Genomic DNA, 20,872 nt, shown 5'->3' on the forward strand with positions numbered 1-20,872 from the left:
CTCCCATTTGGAGCCCTTACCAAGATTATTTAATTACCTCTTTCGAGTCAGTCCAAAATCGTGCTGCCCTATTTATTTCATCAAACTATAATACACACGTCAGCGAAACCACATTAAATCAACTCTTGAATTACCCCCTTTAGCAGTAAGACGCAGAATCTCGCGTCTCAGCTTGTTCCATAAGCTATATCACTTTTCTAACCTGCATGGTACACTGTTACTGCCATCCGCTCGAACTTTTCGCCGCCTGTTCAACTACAACAGCGTCCAATGCCTTCGTGGTTCGACTCTTGCATTCAACAAATCACTTCTTCCCGCAGCCATTGAAGACTGGAATTGCCTTCCCGAAGCAGTTGCTCTTGAGAGAAATCCAGAAAAATTCAGGCAGTCCTTAACTGAGCTCTTTGTTAACTAACTTGAACTACACATTTTTTGTTTTCTCGCACCATTTTTACGTTACAGGCATTGTCCAATAGAAGATATTGATTTACATTATGTTTTGTATACTTTGACTTGTATTTCAATGTAGGTTGGGTGTCAATCTCTTATTACAAAGTATATGCTCGTTTGTTAGCTTATTCCTAATTGCTCCATCCCATCCTTCTATGGAAGGATGTGTCTTACCTTATTTTTTTTTTTTTTTTTGCCTTGTGTTTTCCACTGCTCTTTACTGTATCCTTTTTTTTTTGTGTGTGTGTGTGCATGCTGTGTATTTATAATGTAGTTGGTTCATTGTTGAATAGCATTCGCTCCATTATATGTTATTTCAATACTGTTTCCCCCCCCCCCCTTAGGTAATGCCCTGTTAAGGGTCCTTAAGGGTTAATAAATGATGATGATGGTGGTGATCATGATGATATGTATAACATTGTCAATGAGCTGGCCAATGTCTTTGTCCATTGTTAAGATTAGCATGCTGGTAACAATTGAAGCAATTTTGATTTTGTTTACCAACAGACTGTTTATTTCACTTCATAAATGTAAACCTTCCTCTGGACAAAGTTGAGACTATTTGTCGCCATCTGCCTCCACATACAACCCCTGTATGAGCCCTGCATGCACAGTGTAGTAAATGTAAGGGAAATAAGAACCGTGAAAGCATTCCCACTGTTGCTTTTGAGTGGTGATTACACCAGTATGTGCACTCTGTTTCAGTCAAGCACAAGCTCTGCTTTCACACTACTCATCACCACCCAATTTGGGGAAATTTGGTTCAAATAGATTAAATAATATGCAGGTTCAATGCAAATAATATGCTTCAAGTTCAATGAGAATTTGATGCCAGAAAATAATGCATAGGCTTGCTGGCATGAAACAGTGAGCTCCGGCTTTTCTGATTTCTGATTTTATTTTTTGACCTGGCTGAAATTTACATGCATTTGCTTTATACCGCTTCTAAATGGATCTTTTGGTTCAAATTTTAGACAGCCTTAAACAAGGAGTTGAAGACTGGACAAGTTTGTAACATTGCATCTTGAATGTGTTCACAGTGCACACATAGTTAGGAAAAGGCACTGGCACAGTGAAAGAGTGCTGACTTCCAAGTTTTATTTTCATGAAAAACTGAATGGTATATACATTCGCAAAGAAAAGGAAACAAGGCAAGGGAGTGATAGTTGATATATCAGTCACTCTCACTGTATACCAGTCCCATGCTTTATTTCCTTCTTTTTTGCCAGTCTAGATAGTATTCAGTTTTTAATAAACATACAACTAGTTGGAAGTCTGCACTCTTGAACTCTGCTTGCGCTTTCCCTAAGTATGTGGGTGCTGTGCACCAATTCAAGTTTAAACCAATGTGGACATCTCCCCCCCATGGTCAAATTGGTTAGTTGCAGTCTGCTAACCTGCCGTCGTTGCTTAGTGGCTATGGTGTTGGGCTACTGAGCACGAGGTCACGGGATCGAGTCCCGGCCATGGCAGCGGCATTTCGATGAAGGCAAAATACGAAAACACCCGTGTGCTTAGATTTAGGTGCACGTTAAAGAACCTTAGGTGGTCCAAATTTGCGGAGTACCCCACTACGGCATGCCTCATAGTCAGATCGTGGTTTTGGCACGTAAAGCCCCTTAATTTGGTTGCAGTCTGCTGTATGTAGTCTTGGGCTTTCATTGCAATATCTGTCATTCAGTTTTTGCTGCTTTTATCAGCTTCATTCTAACTTGCATATTCTTTCTTGGGCTGCAGCCAGCAGGGCTTTGGAGTCTTGCCCGTGGCACTTGCCAACCAGGTGCTGTCACTTCTGACCAGCGTGTTTGGTGAGCTCCGGCTGGAAGCCGGTGCGGCCCCTGAAGAGAGCGACCGGGAGGCCAGCCGTGCAGATGAGCGCATCCTCACTTTCCTGGGCAACATCAATACACCTTTCTGTGCATGGAAATGTGTCCGGGTGCTCATGCAGCTAAACCTACCTGCCCTGCTCTTTGACCTCGTCTCAGTCTCTTACCGCAAGGTAGAGCATTCTTCTGATTTGAGAAGTTGGTAGCTTGTTATACCTTAAGGTGGTTTGCACCATTACTGTTCAGATTTTCTTTGCATGAGCAAAATGCAAGGGTTCTTCCTGAATATTTTGCAGATGTGGACATCTTGCAATGGCATGGAAGGGGTTACACTTACAGAAACAAATTCTGTTTTCTTTTATTGCGATAGCAATTATTATAGACACTCACGGCGCCGCCACTGTCATGCTGTCACAGTATTTATACGCATGCGCAGCCCGCACGTAGGGGACATTAAGGTCTCCAGAGATGTGCAGTGTACTTGGCAGCAATATGACGAAGCCAAGTGGATGCACCATCACACACTGCTCAATCAGCTCTACCTTAACTGATTGAGCTGTGGAGAAATGCATTGTTTATGCAGAAATGCATTTGTGTAGTTACTTTTTTGCTTGAATGCATAAAACGGTGTCTTGTTAAAGTAACTGGAACGCCAATGCATTTCTCTACAACGTTCAGGAATTAATATCTCAAAAGTGGTGTCATCCTGAGAATTCGTTCCAAGTGAATCTGCCTTGCAAACTCCACGGCTAGAATTTGTAAATTGCAATATGCACCAAAGGTAATTTAGTTACAAACTTAACTAGGGAAATGTTTGGTAATTAGTTGATTATGCATTTCAATTTTTTTGTGCAAGTAATGTCCACCTCTTCGAGTAGACCAGCTCATGAACTATAATTGCGCTATCTGTTATAGGCAACCTTTAACAAATTTTGAAAGTGTTTGCTGAAACACCCAGTATGTAGGCATAGTGGTTATTGTACAGTAGTGGCCCATAGTACATATCGTTAACTGCAGTTTTGTTGTGTATGGTCCATATGTGCTCTCTTATTATCTTTTTTTTATGCAGGCAGGGATGCTGAAGAGGATTCAGAAGCACCCAACAGATGGTGACAACTTCAGCACTTCAGATTCAAACACATTCTATGAGGAAGACTTCAGCACATCAGATGATAGCAGTGCTGATGAAGGTGATTGTTGCAAAAAAAGTGTTAGCATAATTTTTGTTTGGTTGCTTATTCTAAAGAATTTAAGCATACAGTCGAGCCTTGTTATAGTGAACATGGATATATTAATTAAATTGGAATGGGCGCATACTGGATGCACATGGCAGGCTTCTCCACAGCACACACCAGCCAGAAGGGTGCAACAGCTGTATGCAACTACCTGATGTGTGAATACGGCGTGCCTTAAGCTCTACGGTGTGTGTGCCACACACCATTGTTGCAGCATGATGGTTCAACCATGGCCTCTGATACTGGGCCATCCGATGTAGAAGACCTTGGTAGAATAAGTGTATTCACTGTATCACTAACACAGTTGGTAGCAGTGCTTCATCTTTTGTGGGTTGCAATGTACAGTAAAACCTCGATAATTCAAAGGCCGCCAGACGACGAAAATTCTTCGAATTAAGCGGATTTTTGAATTAATTGAAATGAAAAAAAAAAAAGCGAGAACTTGCCAGAAAAGGAAATCACCTTTATTTTCGTGTCTGAGAAAGATTACTTAAGGTAATCACTGATGCGGGATTGCTTGGTGCAGTAGTTCGCTGCCCCAAGTGCCATGTTCTCCAGCTGGCTCACAACACAAAGCATACAAAAATCACCACCGCTGCACTCAACAAAGCTGCGGACGATGTTCATGGAATCGATAACCGCCGCTAAAGCGGGCACGTAGGTGCTTGACTAAACAAATTTGGACTTTATGGATATTCCGGACTTGATAAATACACTGTCAGGGTTCCCATTGAGCTAATGCATTTTCACGGCCGATTTCTTGGGTGAATTGAGGCCCCGTAGTTGGATTTTCCGGACTAAATCACTCGTTCTTAGCCATGCTGCATGTTCTTGGAGGCCGCCATGCTGGATTTTTTGCTGGCTTGGCTTTCAGCGGCCCACTCTGTAGCCTCCAAGATTGGGAGGCACACGCTATCAAAAATAAAAAATGAGCATAATTCTCTGGTCTCGGATCGGAGGTCATGCCTGCACTTCCTTGGCTGACAAAACGCTCCAGGAAACGGCACTTTTTCTTCTTTCTTTTTTTGGTCAGCACTGTCTTCATATTCCCTTAATGCGGTATCTGCTTTTTTTTTTTTTTTTTTTCCCTAAAGTTCCGGTTGCTATTTTGCACGTGCTGTGTCCATTGAGCAGATGTGTCTTGGAGGCGTCTCATCTTTCGATCGGGCCTAAATGCAAAAGCACCTGTGTACTTAACTTTAGCTGCATGTTAAAGAAACCCAAGTGGTCCAAATTTTTGGACACCCCCACTATGGCGTGCCTCATATTAAGATTGTTGTTTTGGCTTGTAAACGCCATAAATTAATTTTTAATTTTTTTTTAACATCGCAACTTTGCGGGTGTTCATGTGGCTTCGCATTTGTGTGATTGGCACCACCTCCTGTGCGTTCGTGAGAGCCAAGTGGTGCGAAGCTCGTTTCTTCTATCTCCATGGAGAACTCTGTTGGCAGAGATCGCCAACACGGTGATGCTCTTGTCGACTGTATATGGAGATGTCACTCTTGTGCAAAACCAAGCAACTCTAATCGCCTCCAAGCGTAGTACGAGGCAGGGCATTAATAGGGACTTTTTTTAAGCCGCTCTAAGCCTAACCAATTTTATTCTTTTGGCTGAGTGAGCTTTCCAGACTGTTTTCCGATCCCCGCGAGGTCACATGTTGCTGCTGGTCGGAAATTGCGAATTATCCGGATAGAGCCAAATGGGCTGTTCAATTTATCTGGTAGAATTTGCATTGTAAGTGATAGGACTGCTCAAATTCTTTGAATTAAACAAAATTTCGAATGAACCAAGTTCGAATTATCGAGGTTTTACTGTAGCACATAGTCTCCTTAGCAAATGCTGCCTGGCATGCCGATTTGCTGATCATCGCTGCAAAAGCCACTGTAGCTGTTGGGGGGGTACTCTACTATTGTAGAGGCTAGGGCTGAAGGCAAGCTCCAGATCTACTTACACACAGTCGTTCCATAGTACTCCCCAACCCGTAGCACGTGTAATCACAGCTATGTTGGTTCGGGCAAATAAGGCAACCAGCAGTGTCAATTCCAACAATGTTTATTGCTGCAAGCAATAAGTAAAACTTGCAGAGGGAAGTTCATTGTGTAATAAGTAATAAATAGGCTTGCCTCATTGCACGTGATTGTAAGGCAAGGAGGCCACTCATGGGACCAAGGTCGGGACGCCAAAGAGAGTGAGTCTCCCCTGGTGACACTCTTTTATAAATTTTTATCTTGGCAAGAGAAATGCACTCCTCACGTGTTGGATACCTTTCCCTTTCCTGCGAATCGGGGAAGGGTGCACATGTCGCAAGAGCAAGGGAGCGCAGGGAGAGGGCGTAGTACGGCTCTATATACTTTTATTGGTGCCTCATGACACTGTGTGGGCTACGGAAATGTTTAGCACAAGTTGAGACGTGAAGTACAAAGCCTTATAATTGCTTATATAGAAAAATATGACCCATTAGCTGGGATTGCAAAATCTCAATCAATCAATCAAAAAATTTATTTACTTATGTGCAAACTACAGTATTTACTGCCCTCAGAGCCCTTAGCCGTCATGGTTAGACACGGGCCCTTGCATGAATGTCAGGCAAGGTACTGTAAACTGAATATGGATGGAGCAATGTTGACATGCACACTCGGTGCAGTTGTTCCTGATAACTCTCATTTATGCTCAAACAGACTTCGAAACTGTGAGCCCACCATTAATATTTGCAGTTGCTATAACCAGAAGCATTCAAGTACAAAACTGCAATACTGAGTATATCCTGCTCATTGCCCCTTCGCTTCTGCTCATTCAGCACACCGCCACGCTTGGGGTTCCACAGCGCATTTTCCTGCTTTGTTCAGCATGTACCATGCTGTAAGAAAATCACTCTAATATCTGCTACAAACATTGCATTTACGAAATGTCTGGTTTATTTTGTTCACAAAAAGCTTCGTCAGATGCAGTAAAGAAAAAAGTATACAATGAGTATAAGAAAAAGCTTAAGATGTCCAGGAACTTCTCAGCTTCGTGTTTTTCTCCCTGAGATTGCCTCTTGGACTTTATGGCTTGGCCCTTGAAAACTAAGCACACAGTGTTCAGTGGTATCTGCTGAAAAAAATGAGCCCACTCGGAAGCCTGTATGTTTTTTTTGGAGCCCGGTTTTCTGGTTGCAACGGCTACAACAGAGCGGAATTCGGTGAGCAGGAAGCTTTCCACTGTTTTACCATCAGCTCCTGCTGAAAGTGTGGACAGGTATGGCCATCTAGTGTGCAAAGCGCAAAACAACTAGAAAATAGCCTGCAATGGGCTACCGTCTATGAAAAACTTCTCGAAACATCCGCTCTAAAGGCCGTCTTATAGTTTGATGTAGCGACGATGCGCATGCACGCTTGGCAAGACAACTCCACGCCAGCAAAAGTGCAGCACCCTATAGTCCGACGCAAGGCACAGTCAACGTATCCAGTGTTCCCCGGCTGCAGCAGGTGCAACATGCTGCATTCTGCGTCAGCCTCGTTGCCCAGAATGCATCGTGTCCGCGTCTCGCTGCCGGTGGCGGCGTGTTCCCCTGCACATAGCAGCAAGCTCAGTTTCTTATCATCCTGAAACTCCTAGTTTCGTGAAACTCTTAGTTTTACAGAGGCCACTTTGGCCTCTTCTGGCCTGGCCGGCTCGGCGCTAGCCGTGGAAGTGAATGGGTTAAATATTGCCTGCAGTTGTCGCCACTAGCTTTACTGGCAAGTGAAGCAGTCACCAAAGTGACCATTGTCACATTGCATGGTCTCTAGCTTGCTTGATCACCCACATAGGGCTCCTCCTATTTACATGCCAACTGCTGATAAAAGCTTATCAATCTCTGGTGAGTTTTATGTAAATTGACTAAACCCATATAATGAAATCATTGGGACAGGAAATTGAGTTTGTGTAAGGGGTATTTTGCTAAAAGCAGAGGCTTTAATAGCAGAGCCCTAGTAATACGGGAAGGGCACTCCAACAATCCAGAGGCTTATAAAATGTTCTGTCAAGAACAGATAGGAACGAGAACAAGTTAAGGCAAATTAAAATGCATTTTGTTCCTGCCTTCAACACTTCGCATGATTGTCCGCTTGTACAAAACTCGTGTCACTCATAAAAGGGGTTCTGCTTTATAATTTCTTGTTCATGTTTCATTTGTCCTCAATGGTACATTGAAACAAACTGCACTCAGCACTCAATAGGAGTGACATGATTCCAGCGAGAGTCTGATGTTTATCAGCAGCTGCTTTGTTTATCGGTTATGTTTGTATGATGTAGCCAGAGTCCCAAGAAGCTGCCACCATGTAACAGAGTGGCCTTTGCAGTGCTCTCTGCCTGTCTAGGTTGACAAAGAAAAGCAAAGGGTTATTGTGTACCCTGCAACAAGCTGTCTTGCGTGGATTTCACTTCGTACCAAGTGGCTTGTGGCACTGCTCAACTTTGAATAATGTGGTATAAAAGGCATGCACTGTGGTCGGGACCTCGTAGAACTTTGGATAAAGGATAAAGTGATTTTGTTGTAAGGAGAGTTCACTGTAATTAATTTGGATGATATCGAAATAATTTGCTTGATTTTTACTGTTCACTATATTGAGGTTCGACTGTAGGTTCAGCTGTAAGCAGTTTTTTCACATGCAGCCTTTTCTGTTCAAAGGAGAACAATCTAAACTAAAACACGTGAAGAAAAACTTGTTCTTATAAACATTTGAGATTGAAACCAGCAAGCTTGGGGCTGCTCTTGGCAATGTTAATTTGTTTTGTCATTAGGCAAATATGTACAGCTAGTGCCATCAACCATTGAAAGGAACTGTGGTATGTGGGCATACGTTGGGCCTCTTCGATTTATGGTGCCCGGATAGTCCGTAGACAGCCCGAGGATTCTTTTGGACAAAGCTACGTATAGGGTCATGAGTGTGAGCGACTTGGGTTACCTACACGCACAGCTGTCTTCCGACTGCATTGTCGGCTGCTGCAGTGTCGGGCTCTAGCAGTGCTAGTACTGTTTAATAGCTGTAATAATGTATTTGGCATTAAGAGTGACTAGAGCATATGTGACCACCTTTTCTGGGAGCTTACAACATGTGTGCATTTTGCATTCTCTAAGTACCCTGTTTACTCACATAAGGCCTGCAGTTGTTTTCTCGGATGATATTGCTGTGCAGAATAACTCAAACCATTAGCAGCCGACTATGAACACTTCTATCCAGTCGTCCTCATTGCTTCTGCTGCCCTTGTCGTTTGGCGAGCTCGGCTCATCGGCGCTCTTCCAAAGCTAGTCATCCTCTATGCCATCCATTATTGTTTCCATTCTCCTTGCTCTTGACAACAGCCTCGAACAAAACCACATGCCATGTGTCCAAAATTCATGTGCACACTTCTTGCAGCAGTGCACTGTTAATGTGGCCAAAAGCACAATGCCAGCAAAACCTGCTAAACAATGCACCTCAGCACAGCTGACATTGATGAAGCACGCTGCGAATGCGAAAGCACAGATGCGAAAGCTTGCGTAGATTCCCACAGTTGGTGGGATCTGCAATATTTTTCCATAAAATCTCACCTCTCCCAGCATTAACAAGCTTAAAGCGTCTGTAAACTATGCTGCATATGCACTAATTAATTATACATGTCTGTCATGGCACTTGATTGTGGACGGTCGGCCTATAGCTTCCTGTAGGCTATTGTCAGGTGCACCACTTATTGCTGCATTGTCTGCTCCACATTGTCTCCTCCAGGTGCGGATATGTAGGTCTTGAAATGACGCATTCAGCACATTGGTTCCTCTGATTGGTTCACATGCCCTGTAGCTTTCACTGCACTGCAAGTTCATATTGAGCCGGAGTATAGTAGTAGCAGCTCGTAGAAAGAATAAAGACGTGGGCGTGGCCTTCGTGATCGCAATGGCTCACCGGTAGGCACACAGACACTTGTGTGACCATGCATAGGTGGAAAGCTTTATCCAAATTTTCACGCTCCAAAGTGAGGATGCGAGTCTTGCATAAGGCCAAGCTTTACATGTGTAAATACGATAATTGGGACTTGTTACAACAATGCTGAACAGTTCTCGGCCTGACTCTGAGGAAAGTAACATTGTACTACAGTCGACTCTCGTTACAACGGACCCTGATAATCCAACGAAAAACGTCCGTTTTATCCGAAGTCCGTAATATCCGAAACACCTCTCTTCCGAAACTTTCATCGCACTGTCTATTAACTTTATTGCAAAGAGTGAGTGACAAACTTTCAAAGTAATAAACAATAAAAGTCGCAGTTTTGCCCCAAAAGCAAAGCATTGATTGCGATAGCAAATTAAGCAATATAAGCGCGGCAGCAGCAGTGAGTGAATTGACCTTCGTGCTGTCTCTCACTTCAACGCGACCTAAACATTGAAAGCACAGCATATACGAAGCTACCGGTGCTGGGTGCACTTTGTCCACATTGCAGATCGCTTTCATGATGCGGTTCCTGCGCGGGCGCGCACTTTGTCTCCACATCACAGATGGCTTTCAAGAAATGGCGGCCGCACCGTAAGCAGCAGTCGCCGCTGGAGTAGTACCCCCATCTTTCTCTCTCCCCTTCCCCGTGTCTCGCGCGTGAAAGATGGCGCGCACTTACGGTATTGAGCCACGATAGTCGCCTGACCCTTGCAAGTTGGTTGTCAGCCCGTGTTGACATGGCAAAAGTACGTTTTATACGGCCGATATAAAAAAAAATTGCCACTGATGGTCGTCCGCTGTAGCCGATAGTTCGGAGTAGCACGGTCCATTAAAAGCAAACTTTGTTGCATTAATAAAGTAGGTAGAACAAACTAAGGCTGAAATATGGCCCATTATATCCGAAAGTGTTGTACGCGGGTCTGTTGTAACGAGTGTAGACTGTACCATGGAACTAGCAGAATGTTTGATGCAGTCACTACAGAGTTGAATGAACTTTCGTTTATTTTAAAAAATTGCTCTAAAAATGCACCAGTCTGCAGTCCAAATCAAGGGCCGAATTGACTCATGTGCCCACAAGGTACAATGAAAAAACTGAGCATCATCGCATGCTCCTGACTGAATTTGTAGACTGCGAGTGACTGCAAAAATCAATTAGCTTGCAAACTGCGCATATTGTTGCACTGTGATGACACTTGTAGGATTGCTCATTTCAAAACAAGAAAAAAAGATCAGTGTTTCATGAGCAACACTGTGATGTACTGCAGTCTTGCAGTTTCATACAGTGATCATGGCTGGATGGAAGTCTAAACAACAACAAAATCAGTCCAGTTTTTTTATGCTGGTGTCCGGATCCGCTTTGGTCTCACCACTCTGCTGGCAAGCTCAAGAAATGCCAGCAAGCCAAGCAATCACCAGAAGGAATGAGCTGAACCAAAACCGATAAGTTAACTGCACAGGTCAAGAAGATTGTTATGGCTGTCATTACACTGTGCAGCATTTAATGAAAGCCATGCGCTCTGCTACTCAAGTTTTATTCTGGTGTGATAATAAAATGACAGTCAGCATAAGCAAAGCATGTTGTGCACACACAACATGGGAGTCAGTGGCAATCGAGTGACTGCTACATGGGGCCTTCATGATGCACGGTAACCACCCATTTTCTTGAGGCCATGGCTTGTGTTTACTGAGAATTCCAAGTGGAATTGCGATTTTCACTGCATTCATTAGTTCATTATAACCGGCTTCGTTTTAATGTTTTCCTTTATACCATTTCTTGGTGTAGTGTGACTCCTTGTCACTAAAGTATTATGTTATGAAATCGTGTGTATTTTTTGTGTGCATTGGTTTGTGCTATATGGCAGGTAAATGGTGTCATGAACTTGGAAATTTCTTTTGCAGGAAACTTACCTTAAATGAAACCTCAGTGTTAATGCCTGAAAATTTAGTCATTACTTACGTCTCAGTCCATTTACCAAAGCATCCCAATTAGGCGAGAGGTTGACCTTTCAATCAGAGCAAGAAAATGCAAGAGAAATCTGTGAAATTAAATCAGGCTGAGAACTGTTCTTGCACCCCTGTATTTTTTTTTTTTTTTGTCCACGCAGTCACACATTCATTAGTGTCATCACGCCCACATGCCTGTAATGTAGATGTACAAGTGCAAAGACACTTCATTGCATAAAAGCAATGTGCAGCCTGCAGTACAAAGTGAGCAGACAGCTAAAGTATAAACAAAAGGAAATTTGGTGTGTTCATTATGGCTGGACCTAGTACTGATTTGGACACCTGGCCATAATAGGTTACTTCTGGCTTATGTGAAAAAAATATAGTGGGTTGAAATAAAGTGACAAGGCGATGCTTCTTGTCATGTGATGAACTTGCACTTAACTACTGCACTCTATAGCCAAATATATGGAACTAAAGCTCTTAGAATTGAAATTTATTTATTAGGCCACAAGACCAGGAAAAGCAGCATGTAGTCTTTGTAAGTGTGCACAGTAACGTCCTGCGGAAACGCAAAGTACAGACCAGAGCGCATGGAGCCCACCTCAATATGGCCGCATACTTGCGCGTCTCTTTATCACCTGCTAGCTGCTGGACCAAAAACCTCCGGGCAACTTGGTGAGTCCTCAGGGCGTCCGAGGCCTTCGCTCCGAAAAAAACAAGCGCTTTCCAGCAACCCTCGGACTGGTGCGCGGAGCCACCCGAGAAAAACGAACGCCGGACTGGCGTCTCGGGAAGTCCGCGGTGAGTCCGGGACTGATAATCGAAGAGGCCCCCAGTAAGTATGGCACGCACATGACATCCTCAAGTTTTGGTTGCTCTGTAATGCAGATGATGACAGCGAGCCTATCCTGGGCCACTGGTATGAACTGACAACCGCCCCGCGAGAACATAGCCCTGGTCCAGGTCCGCTGCAGCCAAAGGGGCTTCCTGAGGCGGAGACAGAAAATAGAGGTGTCCGCTGCTCCCTCGCTGATGGCCGGCCCCTCATTCCAGACAAGGAGGAACCACATGGGGTAAGCTTCTTTCCACCAGCATTAGGGAGATGTCATTCAACTCTCGTTCAGTTCATAACATGTTCCACGTGCATTGCTTCCTTTTTGACATTTTAGTATATCCAGTTGTCAACAAAAGTTCTCAACTTTGTGAATGCCTACCTAGTCAACTTTGAGCCAGTACAGGCATATCTCAAGTGAGTTTACACTCCTCTCTTTATTGCCACTTTTCTTGAGTAACAGTATTTCTGAAAACAATTTTTTTTTGTCCCAGATCTGGAATAGGCACACCACAGATGGTTATCCTTGCGGGTATCATCAAGGACTTGGATCGGGAGACATGCAAAAGTGAGCTGTTCTTGTTAAAAGCTGATTGTATTGGATGTTGTGCTTTTGAGACAGATTCTGCATGCTGACAGCATTATAATTGGCCACAGTGTTAATTAAGCTAATTTTATTAAAGTGCACCATTATGTGTGCTACAAAAGTCATTTGAACAAAAGCAGCTAATTTCAATTTCAGCAATGTCAGCTAAATTGCTGACATTGCTTTATTTTAACTTGATAATGCCACTGCAGTTACTGCACAAGTTTGTGTTTTTATTGAGTCATTGTGCAGTGTGTGTGCAGAATTGAGAATTGTTTTGATAAGTCGAGGGAAAAATAAAAAAGGCGTAGTCTTGTTGGAAATAATCTGAAGACGTATCGTATCCTCTTACAATCCTTTTACTTTGCAAATTTTATTAACCCAAGAATGTGCTGCAACCAAGCACGTACCCAAGGGTAGGGTGAAGCAGCGCTTAACGTCTGGTTCACCCCTGCCGCGGGTGGGCCCGATATTGCAATATCTTCGGGATCGGCCGACGTATGGGGAGTTAATGCCTGCTTCACCTCCACCGCGGGTCGGCCCGGCATTGCACTACCTTAGGGATGGACCCACGTGAGGGGAGCGCTTAACGCCTGCTTCACCCCCGCTGCGGGTGGTCCTGGTATTGGAATATCTTCGGGATCGGCCTACGTATGGGGAGTTCTTAATGCCTGCTTTACCTCCACCACGGGTCGGCCCGGCATTGCACTATATTCAGGCCGACCCGCAGCAGATGTGAAACACCTTCCTTTTCGTTTGAGAGCTTTGACTGTCGTCAGCTTTCGCTGCCATTTCATTTTCACGGAGTGGAATAGTTATCAATTTTTTCACTCCTTTTGGATGGCGGTAGTTATCGGCATCTCCTGGGGTGTAGAAGCCAGTTTTGTCATAGATTCGGTGCCCGCGCGATTAACTCAAGATGAATTCAGTTGTCACCATCTGTTGCAGCAGGCAGGGTGTAGTTTATTGTTTTAATTATAATATTTTATTTTATTTATAATTCCCAACAAAATTTTTATGTCACCATCGATCCAACGATCATGCGCATCCCTGTTGCTTCGTTAGTTCAACCTTCTTTGTTTAGACTGATCCAGGGGCCAGGAAAGGGACTCGGTTCATAGTCGGCTGCTCTGTATGCTCATGGAACGAGTTGTGGCCAGAGAAAACGCCAGTTGTGTTTAACTTTTCCTTTTGCTTCATCATTTCCTCGAGTGACAGCTTGCCGCGACGCTGGCAGATCCTCGGAACCATGTATCCGCGATATGGGTTAGATAAGGTGGAAAATAAAATATTGCGAAACAGCGTCCATCATTAGACCCTGCAATAACCCTTAAACCCATAAGCAATATGACTGTCACCCGTTACCTCGTGTGGTTTTTCCCTTATTTTACAGCGCTTTTCGGGAAAAATTGGCAACTGGAAATAAGAGTCGCAAGGAGATGAGAAATTAAGTGATCTATTAAGCGAGAAAGCCAAGGCAACAGCCAAACGAGGAAAAGCGAAAATTGTTTGTAAAAATATTTATGGATCAACATCGTTTTATTTAAAAAGGAAGTAGATAAAAAGACGCTGGAACTGGAGAATAATTCCGTGTGTCTTGAATTACGCTTCTACAGTTATCAATTGTGCCGCCTGACGTAGCCACTTCCCTGCTGTGCTAAGGGGGGGGGTTCTAAACTTCCGCGGTGGGCGCAGTACGCCTAGAACCGCAGCGTCCTACGCTCTACGCGGTTGTACGGGACTGGTGACCACGCATCGTTACGCAAGTTCCCAAATAACAACACGAGTCGGTTTTGCTACTTGGTAGAGCAGTAAACGAGGGATGCAAAAGAACTGTGACTGTTCTACAAATGTACATTTCTCTAAAATTCTTTCAGAGCTAATTAAAAAAACGTTACTAGAAATCTTTATTTTGCACTTTCGCTTGTTAACTTGCTCTTGGCAAAGTTCTTCCCGCGCATCTTTCATGCACGAGTCCATTTGATGTGGTTCTTTGTTTGCCAAGTAAAGAAGAGATGTATCTCACAGGTGTACAGTGCTCACGGAATGAAACGCGTCAATTTAGGGCTAAGTAATGTGCACACTTTCGTTTCAACCGGCTGCAGTTCGTGTCACATCGACGTAATTCTGGCGCATACACTTACATAGGAGTCCTGGTCACCTTTGGTGACCAAATTCCTAGCGACATGACATGCTGCTCTCGCGTACTTTGCACATATGTAGGGTTCTACTAAATGCTCCGTGTCCCATTTCATTCCGTGAGCACTGTACCTGTGAGATACACATTATTTCAATTCTCTTTTGCAGCTTTACGCGTCTTTATGGCATATGGTCAGCATTATTCACATTTGTACTAGTAAAAGTACCCTCCACCTCATTTGCATAGAAAAGTTACCTTGGGTTGCCCCCCCCCCCCCCCCCCCCCAAAAAAAAAAATCCTGCATACGTGCCTGGCTGCAACACTTGTCTTATTTATTTCTTTTATAACTGTTGACTTAGTAATCACAGTACACAACCTCCACCTTTGATGTGTGACATGCAGTATTAACATCCATTAATTTCACTGCTTTAAAGCATCTGCTCTAACAGTATTGCTTCATGGGTTCAAGTGACATATTGGCATAATAATATTAATTGGTAGCATCACAGACCATTGGTACACAACCTCAGTCATCCGGGATCGCTGTGGTGTACTTGGGCCACACTATGCTTCTGAAAACTGATTGTGTTTAAGGGATACTAAAAAGGAATATCCCCTTCAGGCACTGATTCTGTGTATCGAAAATTTAGTTTCACAAAAATTCCTTGCATCTTCAGAATCATGAAAAGTGTACTGCTGCAGAATGGATTAATATAATTCTTCAATGAATTTTGTTACGTTTATAGATTGTGGACTCAAATGCAAGAACTCGTTACAGGAATATTAGATATGAGAACATCAACTTTTTCATGTGTAGCATACTTGGAAAGCACCCATCCAGCTACTTTAAATGTATGCTGGATGTGAAAAGTTGTGAAAAACAAGGGATATGATAACATGCTGTTACTGAGAGCAGGCACCCAGACGTTTATGTTTAAACTTGTTTTACTAGAGCACCTTACTCATATTCAAAATTGCAACACAGGTCCAATGAGAACTGTTTCAAGATGTTTGCGATGCCTTTAAATTTCATTAGTTTCAGCAGTGCTATTGCTTTTGACGCATTACCTTGGCATGCACAATTGTGCACACAGTGTCTCAAGAGGATTTAAGCTAAACTAAATTGGTTCTTTACATTTCTGGAGCACCAAGAAGGTCAGTCTTGCTACGAGCAAGGACTTGGTAAGCCAGAGAAAATTCAATAATGAAAGACTGGTGGCCATACCACCTTAAAGGGCCCCTAACCAGACCCCATAGCAAATTTTGGTTATACGCTGGAAGTTATGTGTCCTCTAGGGAGCTTTCTGCGGCAAAAATTTTTCAAATCGGCTCATTAATAGTTGAGATAGAAATATTTCAGTGCCACTGATCCACGATTTCAGCAGGTGAGCTCCACTGCCAAGCAAGACGCTCTCTCCACTTGCCCCGTCTAGCCTTTGCAAGTGAAATTCTTTCCCTGCGTTCTCCCATACCAGACCTCGAGGATCGCGGGACGCATACATCACAGGCCCCGCCCTTTTTTTTTTTTTTTCCGGCGCTACGGATTTTCGCTGATGGCATCGCGTGCGAGGTGTTGTCTCGTTCATGCAGCGCACGATTTTGCTCACTGTGCACAAGGAAACAGGACTAGTGGTATAATTCGGTGCTACACAAATACTGAGGCAGAACAAGCGGATCGCAGAACATGATCACGCGCTGGAGCACGGTAGAAAATGGGATAGTTTTGCTACCTATGCACGTGACCGCATGACCGTGGGAACAAGCAGACGAAGAGGAAGTACATCTCTCTTGCTTCGGTGCAAAGTAAAACAAAAACATGCAGACATTACGTTTGTGTGTTTTATTATTTCTCTAAGCTTCAATTCGTCAATTCAAGCAACAGATCACACAGATAACAGATGTTGTCTTGAATAATTCTCGAAGTCGCATGTCACCACGACCAGCGCCACACTGCGGACTCGAGTACGTAGGCGCAGGGATGTGAGTACATCAGCCTCCAGCTTGGAGCGTGGCGGCCGTGAGGAGAAGGAAAAATGCCATTCAGTTTGAAATTTCAGATCTTTCCGCGGTGCGTAGTGATGTAATGCTTTGCAGGCACGATCGTTATCGCTCAATGTATGCTCTGTGCTTGTCAGCTCAATATGGCCAGACCTGGTGAGGGGCCCTTTGAGGTTACCACAGTAGCACTCTGTTACATCATAGATAGGTCTAGTCCAAACCACTTGAGTGAGCCAGTGATTACACTGCAATCTAAAAGAGCCAGACTCAACCTAAGAAGTTTAGAAACAAAAATGTCCCAAACAAATTTCACTGGTGTCAATAGACTTATTGTTGACTTTGAAGCTATCTTCTGAGCTGCGAAATCATTCCTTTTATTTTGCTCATTCGACACTTTGAATTTGACATGGTGCAACAGGAGCCACTGGGAAAATAGAGAACATAAGGTAGACACTACATTTTCAGTGAAGTTGCTGTGGAAAAGCCTATAATCTAGGCTTATTGCATGTGGAACATGAAGTACTTGACGGGATAGAATAAAATTTATTTTTTGACTGACAAGACTGCTTTACAATTTTTGGCACCACGTTGTGGCCTGGGACTTACAGTAGACATCAAAGGGGGGGGGGGGAGGGGGTATTCTGTAATGGTCCACCTAGTGGACTGTTCATTTCGGCTGCTGCTGATTGGATGCAGCAGTACGAGGGAGGAGGAGACAAGCAACCCCAGCCAATCAGCAGCAGCTGACATGGACAGTCCACTAGGTGGATTCTTACAGAATACCTCCCCTGTTCATTTTACTCCAGTTAATTCAGTCCCAAACGAAGGTCCTGGCCCAGCGCCCATGCATTTCTGTGGGCTAAAACTTTCGTTATTTTGATTCTAAAATTGTCCGCTGGATAATTAGAAATTGTCTAGTCATCGTGCACACACATACACATGTAACCCCTATGGTGACTCCAATCCGACTCTTTTATTGGCAGCATCAATCTTGGCAAAGATTAGGGGACAGTGAATGCATTGAAAAACATGTCAAACATCTCCCATCGAAAATGCCTATTTTTAGCCTGCCCTAGGAAAATTTTCAAGCAATAACAGTAGCTCACAATTGTATGATTACAGTATTTACCAGATTCTAATGCACATTTGTTTTTGTTTTTTTTATCCAATAAAATTAGGTCGAGAACAATGTCTGCATGCTTTGCCGCTTCGCCGTGCCGCTTCACACGGCAGTATTGCGGCGAAGCTGACTGAAAAATAAAAACCCGTGCGGTGAAGCTGACATTACAAAACCGGCTGCCGCTGTGGAACACGTATTAATCCCCTGCCCAGTTTTCTTCTTAAAGAGATAAAAAAATCGGACGCGCACAAGATTTCTAGTTTGTTTAGGAGCTTTAATGTTATCTTTATGTTAGTTCTACTTTGGACACGTAGAAAGTGGGCGCACATTCCTATTGCAAAAACCAGCATCTTCCAGTACCATCCAGTGTGAAACCAATGCATTTTTTGACACTGGAACTCACTAGGGCTGCTGGCGCTTGCTGGGAGTCACTGGGACACCAGTGAGAATGTTGTATAAGAGTTTGGTCACACTAGACGAGACGCTGGTTTCACTGCCATTTCACTGGGTCACACTGGTTTGTGCTCTACACGTGCTGGTTCTCGCTGCAGTTCGCTGGCTCACACTGGAAACTGCGCTGGCTGCATTTGTGCCGCACTGGTTCCAGTACGCGAGGAGTATAGGTGCTGTTGAATATTAAATGTTTTATACAATTTAATCGCTAGATACTACTCTTTTGTCCTAAATAACGCTATATCTTGGGGTCATAAAAGTCTGTTCCGTGTCGTAGCTTGGAATAAAGGTGTGTGAGCTGCCGTGTTTATGCATGCATATTTGACACTGAAAATCACTTTCATTTTTTCATATTTCCTTTTGACTGGGTGGATAGCTACATTTTTTAATGTAACCACGCAAACACAGAGGACGCCTTATTTTTTAGTAGTTTGTATGTAACCGATGACTGGGAGTTGTCGCCATTGTCGTAGTGTTATGGAGTCACCATGAAACCCAGAAGTTGTTCGGGCGCATTCTAACGGACCCCGAGTTCGAAGCCTACTGCTATAGTGCCTAGTGCTACTGATATTATCGCACTGATAACAAAGCTGAGGCGATTCGTGCACTTCCACTTTCCCTAGTGTACTAAAAAAAAATGATAGATAAAAGGTTCTGAGGCTCAAATACACACATTTTAGCATTCGCCAGGTACCCGCACCAAGATTGATTCCTTCCTCCAAAGCTTAGGCCTAGCGTATCTGCCGAGTCCGTCTACACGCCATCGGCCCATTATAAACATACGTATATGTGCTGCTGCTGAAGGCTGGCAGCACTATAGCCTACGCTTCTCTGATGAAGATATGTGACTAGACAGACAGGTCGATTGAATTGCATCGTTCAAGTAAGAAAACGTTTCATATTCCTTGCGCGAAGAACAAGAAACTGCTATCAAAATTGGCTGTAACAGCCCACACAGCGTCCCAGGTCAGTGGCTCTTTTATGACTTTTTCGGAGTTAAAATACCAATCGCAAATTAAGATCAGTGTTGTTCCACTTTCAAGCATACTCCTGAATACGGACAACTTTTTCTTTCTGATACAGGCGTAAGCTTTAGTTGCGGAGCGATAGCGCATCAACTTGTCTGTGCGAGACGTGTCTCTGTGAAACTTAAACTGCGCCTGAATTTTAACATGGCAAATTATCCACACATTTCCATGTGCTTGAGTGGCGTAGTGGTAAAGTGCTGGGCTTGGGATCTGTGGGTCAGAAGATCGAATGCTAGTCCACACATTTTTATTTTTACTTTCTTCTTATTTTTTTATTGCACTAAAATGCTCTCTGTTGCCTTCTGTGTTCAAAAAGATATGTATGGTGGCTAGGCAACCACGTATTTCGCTCTCTAGAGCTGCTTTTCGCATTAGTACCCAGCGCCTCCCAGTATGCCGCTCCTGCCCAGCGCCCCTACATCCAGTGCGCGGCACTGGGCCCATAATCCGGCATGGCACTAGACACTGGTTACTGGGTTTCACAATAGGGATTTGATTCGGGGGCATGTTAGAATCGAGCGAATACTTTCAAATGAATCAGGTATGTTTTGATGTTTTTTCTGCATCTTGTTTAATTCGACCTGCCGGATAATTTGACCAATTTCATCCGTCCCATCAAGGCCGAATTAACCGAAGTCAACTATACTACATCAGACTGATTCACATGTGAGACACTGGTCAATCGTGAAACATGACATTCAGGATTACATGGGTTAATTTTGCTTGGGCAAAAAGTATGGATTATGAAGATAGTCATTGTAAACTGTGAGCCCAGGAACAGAAAGCTGCCAAGTTTTCAGTGCCAGAGCAGTGAGAAGTTTATCACACAGTTTAAAGTGAACCACTGTGTTCAGCACTGGTGTCTCAACGATGTGTTCAATGCATTCTTGATGTGGTGCAAGATGTAATGAGAGCAGTGGTGGCACATGGTATGCTGTGCTTCACTAGTGGATGCCCAAAAGCTGCATTGCACAGGTTATTTTCCACAGACAATTTAAATGCGTGCATCTTTGGACATGGAAAGTGGGCAGTTGTATGCAAAGCACAAGAGTTCAAAGCTGGACTGGTTGGTTTCAATTAAAAATGCCAAAAATGCGGACAATGGGCTAAAGATTTATACATACATACTAGACAGATTCGGCATATATTAACTGTTTTTTATTTGGAGTGATAAAGTATACAGGGACACTACACTGTCTGTAAGCATGTCATCTGTGCGTTATATTTTTGCTGTACTGCTCTGAATAAAAGCGAGTTAATAGTGCATTTGTCTTGCTCATATATCTCCTGTCCCTTCTTCTGAACTGATCACCATGTTGGGTACTAA

The 20,872-nt window shown here is 43.6% G+C and overlaps 1 protein-coding gene across 3 annotated transcripts in view; it reads left to right on the forward strand.

Moving 5' to 3' along the window:
• Window positions 1-20,872, forward strand: part of poe (E3 ubiquitin-protein ligase-like protein poe) — a 590,397-nt gene that overhangs the window by 91,311 nt on the left and 478,214 nt on the right. For 2 of the 3 annotated variants that reach the window (XM_055063706.1, XM_055063707.1), the window contains exons 10-15: window positions 2,188-2,449; window positions 3,346-3,466; window positions 12,034-12,189; window positions 12,277-12,461; window positions 12,558-12,637; window positions 12,715-12,788. In XM_055063706.1, the coding sequence (XP_054919681.1) occupies window positions 2,188-2,449; window positions 3,346-3,466; window positions 12,034-12,189; window positions 12,277-12,461; window positions 12,558-12,637; window positions 12,715-12,788 (878 nt within the window). The remainder of the gene's footprint in view (window positions 1-2,187; window positions 2,450-3,345; window positions 3,467-12,033; window positions 12,190-12,276; window positions 12,462-12,557; window positions 12,638-12,714; window positions 12,789-20,872) is intronic. The other variant, XM_055063708.1, reaches the window with a different exon arrangement.

The sequence above is a fragment of the Dermacentor andersoni genome, chromosome 1 (assembly GCF_023375885.2).
Source record: "Dermacentor andersoni chromosome 1, qqDerAnde1_hic_scaffold, whole genome shotgun sequence".
Taxonomy (NCBI): domain Eukaryota; kingdom Metazoa; phylum Arthropoda; class Arachnida; order Ixodida; family Ixodidae; genus Dermacentor; species Dermacentor andersoni.